The sequence below is a fragment of the Drosophila virilis genome, chromosome 4 (assembly GCF_030788295.1).
Source record: "Drosophila virilis strain 15010-1051.87 chromosome 4, Dvir_AGI_RSII-ME, whole genome shotgun sequence".
Taxonomy (NCBI): domain Eukaryota; kingdom Metazoa; phylum Arthropoda; class Insecta; order Diptera; family Drosophilidae; genus Drosophila; species Drosophila virilis.
Genome location: NC_091546.1, coordinates 13,381,286 through 13,391,449, shown reverse-complemented (window position 1 = coordinate 13,391,449; position 10,164 = coordinate 13,381,286). Strand labels below are relative to the sequence as shown.

Sequence of the window (10,164 nt, the reverse complement as noted above, 5' to 3'; positions counted from 1 at the left end):
TTTTTAATATCATTTTTCTTTTATATAGACGCACTTACTTTGTTGACATCACCAATAATCGTATTAAATGTATTATATAACAACAGAAAAAGTACTTAGTAGCGAGTATTCTATAAAAAATGTAATATTAATCAAATTATTCACAATTAAATCACTATGTATTAATAAAATGTGAAAATTTTCTAACTAAAAGAGTCAATTCTTATACAGTAATTTGTACAGAGCAGCGAATATATTATATAAATACATATTTAATAATTATCTAGAGCGTAATTAAATAATAATAGATTTTAAATGTTATTGTATAATTATGCGTATTGATTAGTCAGCTCAGCTAAACATCGGCTAATGACTATGACATATAGTATATATACTAAAAAATACCAACTTGTGTTTGCACAATTAATCTGATAAAAACAAGAACAACAACAAAAACTGCTTGTGAAAGCGACAATACCTAGTTAAATAAGCTTTGTTATTTATATATAAAAACATATAATATTATTTAAATATTTAGAATTTTCATTGATTTTAAATTCAGGCAAAATTTTGATGCTTTTCTACTGGAATTGCAGCAAATAACAAAATTTTGGCCATTGGGGCGTATGTGTAATATTAGCATTATTCAATTAAAGTCTGTATATAAACGGCATAAACTATAAAAGGAAATGCTCAGAACTATATGTAGTTATTATTAAATATATATAAACATAATTATTAATATACGTATATGTGTCTTTAAAAGTTAAAAGAGTTCGTGACAGGAGAGATGAACATAACCGAGGCTCTCAATTGTCATTAGCTAACTTATCTAACTATATAAAACTTGAATTGTATTATTTCTATATATGATTCTAATTATTTTTTGAGAGACACCGTAGCTCTCAAGGCTGTGTGGACAATAATAACGAATATGTTAACGAAAAGCCACAGTGTTTTTTGTTTTAAACTAAACATTTAAAACTCTAGCTAAAGCCATAGTTACATACATATATATGCATATAATTACGAAACAGTTGAACATTTGACCGGACAGTCTGTACATATGAATGCCAACATAGCTAAATGCCATCATTAAATGCTTTTGTGAGTAATTTAAGTGTACATAAAAAAAAAATAACATATTTAAATAGTTAAAAACAAAACCATAAACTGGCAAAAAACGAAGAGCACAATTGCAATGAATATCATTTAAAGCCCATTAAATGCGCATTAAACATGAACCGGTTATAACTAGGGTACTTCAACATGAATATGACAGTAAATAAATTCCATTTATAATAATAAAATAGGAGCTCTATGAATTCACTCATCAATTGTCAGATATATTTAGACGCACAAATAGCACATACACAAACAAATCTTAACTCTAAATCATATAAATATAAAATGTACTAGGAGAATAAAAGTTGGAAATATTCTTTTCGAAATTGATAAACAAAATATTAATAATACTTTTTGAACTTTTGAAGAGTTTATTCCATTTATTCCTGCTATGTATATACATATATATATATATATATATATATATATATTATATTTTCATTGAAATTTCAAACCAATTTCTTTGTATTTTTCGTGTGTTTTGTTCCATATTTATTAAATGTATAAAATTAAAATATATATATATATATAACATATATATAATTACTAATAAATAACATAATGCAAGCTCCCTTTTCTGGCAACACCCGCCCATGTTGTATAATTTGATGAACTAATATAAAAAAAGTATTCAAAATATATTATAGTATATGCTGATATCCAACCAAAAACAACAGCAAACATTATGGCTACTATAAATCAATTAATAAAAAATTAAAAATAACAAATTTAACCAATAGCATTTGAGTTGCACGAAAAATTGGACTTGATTTAACACCAATACTGTTATACGAAAATTGATTCATAGACCCCATCTTGTAACCCGACTATACGAACCACAATATACGAGTACGATATAAAGGCTTAACAAATTATACCTAAACAAATGTATTTGGAATTCAATAAAATGAAAATGTTAACAAATTATGCCAAACAAAAAAAAAAAAGAAGAAAGAAATGCAATTTGTTGATTAATTCGATTTATGTATGTATTTTTTCTACTATAGTTTTATTCAAAATTCCAGCAGAGCGTCGGACTTACAACTTAATGATTAGATTTAGATTTGTACAAGACGCGGACAATTGGAGCCGGCTTTGCGACCCCTCAACGACGATGGCGGCAAATAAAAACTAAGCAAAAACAAATGAAATAAATACAAGTACGTAATTAGGAAACAACAACTAAAATCACATGAGTGCTACAGCATAAAACAGAACTTAATTATATTCAAGTCGGTTAGTCCATTAACGCCGTACGCCCTGGTACTCGCCATTGGAGCGCCCCTTGCCCGGAAATCCCCTGGCAAAGGGCGCCTTCGCATTCGTAGTTACATAATAGTTGCCACGTGCCCTGTTTTAAAATAGTTGTATATATTTTTTGATAATCGAAAATATGATATTATAGATTCATTTATGCTTACTTATGCGAACAGTGCTCGCCCATGAGCACATAATCGGAGTCCTTAGGCTCGCACCAGCCTATCAGATAGGTAAATAGATTGGGACAGGGTCCCGCATAGAAGCCACGCTTTGTTGTTATCGATTCGATAAAGTACGGCGTGACCTTTGTGTGATCGCAGGCCAAGGTTTCTAAAGTGGTTAAAAAAAGTTATTAATAAACGCCTAACAAAAAGGGTATTCCTCAGATTCCTAAATGTGTTTCTACATATCTTTGTTCCTCATAGAGCAAACGCTTTTAATCAACTGGAATTCCACAAGCAAGAGGGCATTGTTTTCTTTAAACTTGGATCAATATCAATTTTGTTTTTAATTTACAGTCGCCCGTTGTACTGAAAATATCGTAAACCTTAGGTATTTTCATATACATGATGCGGGCTAAATTTGTTCTGTAACCAACATTGGCATCTACCACATTTGGTTGATAAGACCAATGGTTGAGGCACAATTGCTGTGAAATGCTCTATTTAATTTTTATTTTAAAGTTAAATTTTCTGTAAAACTTTATATTTCGTTTCGCATGATATTTGTAGAGCTTGGTTGTTTGAGTTTCAGCCAGTGCGACTTTGTTTTAAGTATTCTTTGTTTTAAGTATTCTCAGTTCTCAATTCACTTATTTATTAAAAATCGTTAGTTATAGCTCGATTATATTGCCAAATATAGGTTGATTCCACACAATCGATATTTCGATTATTCCCAAGCGAATCTTATCGATTCTCCCCTTAAATCAATAGTTGATGCTGTCATCGTAGATATTTTAATTCTACACAATCGATATTTTCATTGTTCCTAATCGATAAATATCGCTCTTTTCTATCATAGCCATACGAAAATATATCGTAATTTATCGAACCATTTCAATTGCTTATGTTAGGAGTGCAAATCCAAATTTTATAATTAAGTTTCGTTAAAATTTATTTGGTTTATTTTAGTTTAAGCTTGTTGAACTTTAAAGCGACTTACGAAACAACGTGGCTGAGCCCACACACGCCGGTTGTCTGGTGCCTCCATTCACATAGAAGTCTGCATGGCCACTGGAATGCCACTGGCCAAGTATGCCGGCGCCCGTGTGCAGCACGTCCACAAAATGCGCATCGCTGGTATCCAAGTCGCGTGAATTATTCGCGCCCGCATAGAAGAATATGGTGGGATCAAGTGCCGTAATGCGTCCGATCTTGCCCTCCTCGGGCTTTAAATAGTTGGCCACGAGGCCCGCAATATGCGCACCCACGCTGTAGCCAATAAAGTGCAGATCATCCGGCTGAACACCGCGTGGATGCCGTGCCAGATACTTGACCAGCTGAGAGATGCAGAGGCTGCCAAAGCGCGGAGACCACTCCATTTGACTGAGGCACGGCTCCTTCACTGCATTGCTGTAGTCCACAATGATGATGTTGTACTCGCCAATGCTGAAGTACGCCTCGCGCAGATCCGGACTGGGACTGAGCTCACGTCCGCCGCCAAAGCCATGGATAATGATCTTGGTGGGATGGCGTGGATTGAAGTGCGTATAGTAGAGCGCATTGGGATCCAGCACGTCCAGATATTCGGGCTGTTCTTGTGTGCGACGCGTATACAAATAGAACTGGATCTTGGGATGCGGGCAACGATAGGGCTTCTCTAGGCAAGAATCCGTTATGTAGACCTGCGATTGATTTTGACCCGCGGCAACGGCAGCGGCCACAGCAGCCGCGTTTTGTCCAGCTGCAAAATGGATGAAATTGAAATGTATATAGCATGGCATCGGACTATGACAACCGCCTCCGATACGACAGCCCCAACTGCCAGTACACCTCCGACTCGAACGCTTAGGCCAAACGAGTTTGGCCAGCCATGGAATTAAGCTGGAATTACATAAGCTGCTGGCGCTGATGCCGCCTGGTGGCGACATTGAATGTTGCCGATTTGCGGCAAAGGCAAATGTCATGAAACTGCAATTGCCACATTTGCAAGCACAATTGCTGGTAAGCTGTGCCGCCTCTGGCTGTGGCTGCAACATTTCTTCAATTGTGGCAAAAGTAAAAGTCAGCCAAAAGCGCCCCAAAACGGAAGTTTTGCCTCGCGCAACAAGCACTCGTTTACTTGTTGTTGTTTTTGTTAGTTGATAGTTGTTGTTTTTGTTGCAAGTTGTTGCTATTTATAACACAAACACCGTGACGTGACATAACTGGACGCTGCTTGTGTGATTCATGGCAACAACCATAAGGAAAACCCATATTTGATGAGCTCATCTGAACAGCTGCCTCAGCTGAAAGCAAAGATATGCGCATTTCCGTTCACAGAAAGAACCAGTTCGAGTGTATTTTGATCTTGTATTATTCGAAATTGTATTATGGATAAATTTGAAGGCATTTTATGTTTAAAGCTATTCTGTTAAAAAATACTTTGCTGGGAAGAAAAAGTCTCAGTCTCCAAATCTGAACTCATATCGAGGACTAATTGGAAAAATATAAAACTGTTAAAATATATAAAATTTCAAATATTTATATGCAATTGTGCAACAAGTCAAAAAGTTAAAAGTTAGTTATTGGAACCAGTTAACGTTAAAAAACAAATTTGTTGCATTCTTGGAACCAGTTTTTGTAAAATGATGTGTCCTAATTTTTGGAACCAGTTTATGTGTGAAAAAAAATCTGAAAAAATTAGTGCCTTGCAATTATTACAGACTGATTGATTTGATTTGAGTTACAATTTATCACTGACTTTATTAGAAGTATAAGTTTAAAAAGTTCAATGAATGGAACTCCGTGTAATATTTCCGATTTATAGCAATATTTTGCACTTAGATGGAGAACCAAAGGAACAAGCTAAAAATACGGAACTACTTTAAGGCCAGACAACAGCCAGCACTAACTGACAACTAAAATCGGAGTCTCACGCGTACTATATTACGTTGTGCTTTGAATTTTTACGAGCTTATTAAAAATGAAAAAAAAAATATCATAAAGAATCGGCCTTCAGTTAATCAACTGGCTGGCCAATTGGCCCACTTGCTAGCAGCTCAGATGCTAAGCCAGCTGTCTGATGTTGCAATGCAACCGGTCTGCAACTGTTGCAGTTGCGGTTGCAGCTACGCCTCACACTGATCACTAATCACTGATCAGTGATCAGTGATCGTAACCTGCGCCTTTTAGGGCATCCGGCATTAATAAACGGCTCACCTCATGGCACAGTGAACAGGCGGCAACTAGTTGGTTCAGTTGGTCCGTCTTTGGTACTGGCAACCATCTCTCCTAATGACAAGTTGTCACAATGTTATAATACACTGTACACAAAATACACTTTGCATAAAGTATTTTTCCGAATGATTGCCAAATAAATAATCGCAAAACTGGCTCTTGTAATTGATAATAAAAATCAATGTCAATAAACGTTTCTTTAAGTAAATCTTATAGCCTGTTCGACTATCTGAGACCTTAAGTTTAAGACTTTTGCATTTGTAAGTCTCGCAAATAATCGATAACTGCCACGAAAAAGATATATATTTCGATATTAGCTTAAGCTTCAGATTTGTTATTCAGGCGTTCCGCAGCGCGGCACTGTGCACAGTGTGTCTTCCAGCTGGACACACCCGACTGGGCCACTCTAATTTGTCATTTAGCAACTTATGCATGCATGATGCGATTGTTTTGCACAATCCGTAAAGCCATTGCGACCGGGGAGACCAGCATAATTCAGTTAGCAAATGCGTCTTATGTTGACCAGCTCCGGCGGGCCGGCCTTTTGGCTCCCCCGCATTGCAATTAGCAATGGGCCGAGCCGTGTTTCTGCCTCAATTGCGACGAGTTTTCTGTTTTCTGCCCGGTTTTCAGTTACTTTTTTTCACAATCGCTGCGCTGCTTCGTGGGCCGCCAACCGTTTGCTACATCTTTTTTGTTTTGGCTTATGTAAGTTGGCTGCGACTGCGACTACGACATGGACGTGTACTTGGACTCCGGTGGCAGCATTACGAATGCCAATTATATGTCTTTTTTCGGTGGGTTTTTATTTTGGGGGAAAAGCTGGTGTTGAAATCGTGAAGTACATTCAATGACCAGCCGCACGCCGGAAAAGTCAAATAAAAATTCAAATCGAAACGCTGGCCAAATAGTTCCAGAAACCCCAAAAACGGAAGCGCCAAATGCGGAAGACACAAGCGGCCAACGGCAGAGTAATAACAACAAACATACAACAAACTTACAACAATAAATGCAGCACAAACAACAACAATTGTAACAACAACCACAACAACAACAACAGCACTTGAGACGTGCTCATCATCTGGCGCTTCGTGTTTGCGCGCAAGTGAAAGACGTTTCGGGCTCACTTTTATTCGTATACGCTTATAGAGGGTATTTTAATTATTTCATGAAATTTCTAATAATAAGAACGATATTGTAGAGTAACATATATATAATTCCAGAACCGTAAAAGCTTGGAATTATTCATTTTAGTATACTATATAATACCATATAAGTAAACTCTTCCTCAAGTAATCTTCCCTAAGCTCACATAGGGCGAATGTGTTTCCACAAGGGTATTTAAGCTTCGGTGTGCCAAAGTTAGTCGTTCTTTCTTTATCTTTTCTGATTGTTACCTCTCTTTCTCTCTCTGTCTATCTCTCCTTGTCTCCCCTTCCGCTCTCTGTTTGTTTTGCTTTTAAATTTTATAATTTTCTTTTTAATGGGTTTTATAGGTTTTTATGCTGCGGTTTTCCAGTTGTTCAAATTGTTTGCCATGAATCATTTGCACTGTTTCTTGTGGTTTTCTTTTTATTGAGTTTGTTGGCCAGCAGATGGCTTGATACCAATATCGAATTTCATGGGGCCTTCGAGATAATTGCATAATCTCATGTATTCGTAGTGAGCTTTACCAAAAGCTTAAAAAAAAACAATTTGCATTTAGTTTAAACTTAACCAGGAAATAATTAAAATAAATTGTGCTATAAAAAATAAAACAATTTATATAAAAAGTTGTTTGATGAATGAAGCACACTTTGAAATTTGTTAACCCTACACATTATGACTATAGAGAATTATTACCTTGTTTACATTACTTGCAGCACAGTGTAATTAGAATGAAGCAAAATGTGGCACAGTTTCCTTCTATAACATTTCGGCTGCCAACTGGTTGAGCGAAGGCTAACCAAGTTGTAATTAAAAACAATTCAATAATTTATGTTTGTTGCAAAACTGTGCCACATGCCTAAGGTAATCAAAATTCCTGACCAATGCGCTTCAATTATGAATAATCAAAAGACCAAATCACCAATAAATTATGCTTAGGTCAAGCAGAGTTGAATTTAAGCTAAAGTAAATTCTCACTCAACAAGCAAGGTGCAGTCTACCCTGCCTATAAGCCCTGCTTCACTTTAATTAAAGTCAACCGCAAATAAACAGTCAGTACTTGACTTTGGCCGTCGGCTGCCTTCGGGGCTGCCATGACACGCACTTTTGCAATGCACATACGCCCCATTAGCCGGGCGCATGGCCAGAACAAGCAGGCAATGTTAAATACACGTTTGATGGCACCTTTGACAGTGGAATACCCCTAACAACAACAACAACAATATTAATTATAAAAATAACAATAACCAAATGGCACGCTTAATAATCTTGAGCAGCAATTATTGCGAAATGCTGCAGCGAAGGGTGTCAAGGTGCAGGCGCCCCGCATTATGAGCCACATACTACTAAATGTTAAATATGAGCTATGATATAAATGTATATATATATATTTATTTATGTGAGCTGTTTAGAGTGCAGTTGAACGGTAGCTTCAGCTAGTTAAGTGGCAGCAGTCAGCCGATTAATTAACTGGGCCAACAAAAACAAGACAGTTGACAACCGACTGACAGGGCAGCTACTGTCCAATGATGAGGCACACTTTTTCTCTCTCTTTCATTGTGGATGAGCTAAAACTATGCGTAACAAATTCGTACAAGCCGTCCCAAGCAGTAAGAGAAACAACAACAACGACAAAAACAACATGGTAAAAGAGACATTAGCTTTTGGCCAAGTGAACCATGGCACAGTGGTTCGAGCTGTGCGAACTGATATGGCTCACAAAATTCTTAAAAAATTATTCTGCCTTCTTTACTATTAATATATTAAAATATGCTCAAAAGCAAATAATATTTTTTAAAATGTTTTTCAATGTTAAGCTTTAATTCTTATTGGAATTATTGTTATGTATATATAAATATAAAAATGGAACAGCAAATTTATTTTATCTTTCTTAAATGTTTCCAACAGTTTTATTTTCCTGTTTCTCAAAAGATATGTAACAAACTGTGGATAGTGTGCTACAATTGAAGAGCTGCCTGCGTTTCAAGCACGGCGCAGACAAGAGGCTTTTCATTGTTGTCTAAACAAATAAGCAGTTTATAAATAGTTACAAGTAGTTGTTCATTGTTGTTCGCTGTGATATGTATTATTGTTGTTGCTGCGGCTGTCCGAGTAGGTGCTGTGGAGAGCATCAACCTTAAAGTTGTTCAATGGGCGAACGATTAATAAAAATCCATTTCAAAATGTTGTTTGCTGAATATGAAGCAAGGTCGCCAATGGAAAGGGCACAAAATATCGAGATTGTGCAATTCAATGCGTGCAAATTAAAAACGTCAACAGAAAGTGAAAAAACTGTCGAGAAATATTAAAAAAGGCCCACAACTAAAGCGGCGTTAGACAACGCGATGACTACGCGGAATCAGATGAAAGCCAAAAAGCATCGAGGCATGCCCAAAAACCAATAATCAATGCTCGTAAAGGTGCAAAGCAGCCAGGGCGAAAGTAAAAGTTTAACTTAAACACTGATTTCTTTTTAGTACAGTGCCCAAAAAAAAAGAGACCCCCAACAAACCGGCAAGATCCACAAAGCTGAGCAGCAGGCACAGCAGGTGCCAAAATGTTGAGACGATGCTCCGAAATTGTCGCTGTTTTTGCCGCGCACAGTTCAACAACATTTTTGTATAATTGACACTAAGTAAATATTTAACACACACGCAGACGCACACGCCTCAATTCGATGTGGGTCAATTGCTATTGTATAATATATTCGATAAGAAATTGCCGTATATTTGTGGAATTTTTGATGTTGTTCGAAAACTTTGCCTCTTTGGGTCAAGGCTCAGGCATTTGAATTAACATATAAACAAAATGCAATTTGCGGCACTTTTGCTGCTTCGGTTTGTTTTGGTTTTCATGCATGCACCGGCGGCTGCTGCTGCGACTGCAGCTGGTCATTGGACTCGGCGAAGCACACTCTCGTTTTCAAACTCCAATGGACGACGCTGTCGCGGCATAATGCCGGATGCCACGAGTATGTTTAAATTAGCAGGCACGCGCGAAACGCCCAAAGCCGACCACAACCGAACGGCAGCAATAACAAAAACAACGACAACGACAACAATGACGGCAACTATTTGTGCAACACTTGATCTTGGCTTTCACGGGCGGTAGGCGTGCGCACGTGCCACAATATAACGTTTTTTATAATAGCCGAATTTGGAGCTGGAGACATGCGCTTTGTTTGCGCGCTGGCGAGCAACTGATGCACGAGTTCGTGCCTTAAGTCTTTCGTTTTGGGTTTCAGTTTCGGTTTTCGTTTAGCCGAAAAGTTTGTGGA

General features: G+C 37.1%; 1 protein-coding gene across 1 annotated transcript; it reads right to left on the bottom strand.

Annotated features, from left to right (window-relative positions):
* Window positions 1-2,067: 2,067 nt before the first annotated feature.
* Window positions 2,068-10,072, bottom strand: LOC6627357 (pancreatic lipase-related protein 2). Its single transcript, XM_032438463.2, has 4 exons — window positions 9,400-10,072; window positions 3,526-4,266; window positions 2,526-2,694; window positions 2,068-2,455 (listed from the first exon to the last, which is right to left on the bottom strand). Exons 1-4 carry the CDS (start codon window positions 9,500-9,502, stop codon window positions 2,350-2,352), a joined length of 1,119 nt encoding a protein of 372 aa, XP_032294354.1. The 5' UTR covers window positions 9,503-10,072; the 3' UTR covers window positions 2,068-2,349.
* Between the last annotated feature and the right edge of the window lie 92 nt (window positions 10,073-10,164).

Excerpts from the sequence above, each read along its gene's own strand:
- LOC6627357 (XM_032438463.2), bottom strand. The coding sequence starts at position 9,502 with ATGTTGTTGAACTGTGCGCGGCAAAAACAGCGACAATTTCGGAGCATC. Across the intron at positions 4,267-9,399 it reads CAGCTTTGTGGATCTTGCCG|CTGGACAAAACGCGGCTGCT; the intron begins GTTTGTTGGGGG and ends TCCATTTTGCAG. Across the intron at positions 2,456-2,525 it reads GGCGAGCACTGTTCGCATAA|GGCACGTGGCAACTATTATG; the intron begins GTAAGCATAAAT and ends ATTTTAAAACAG.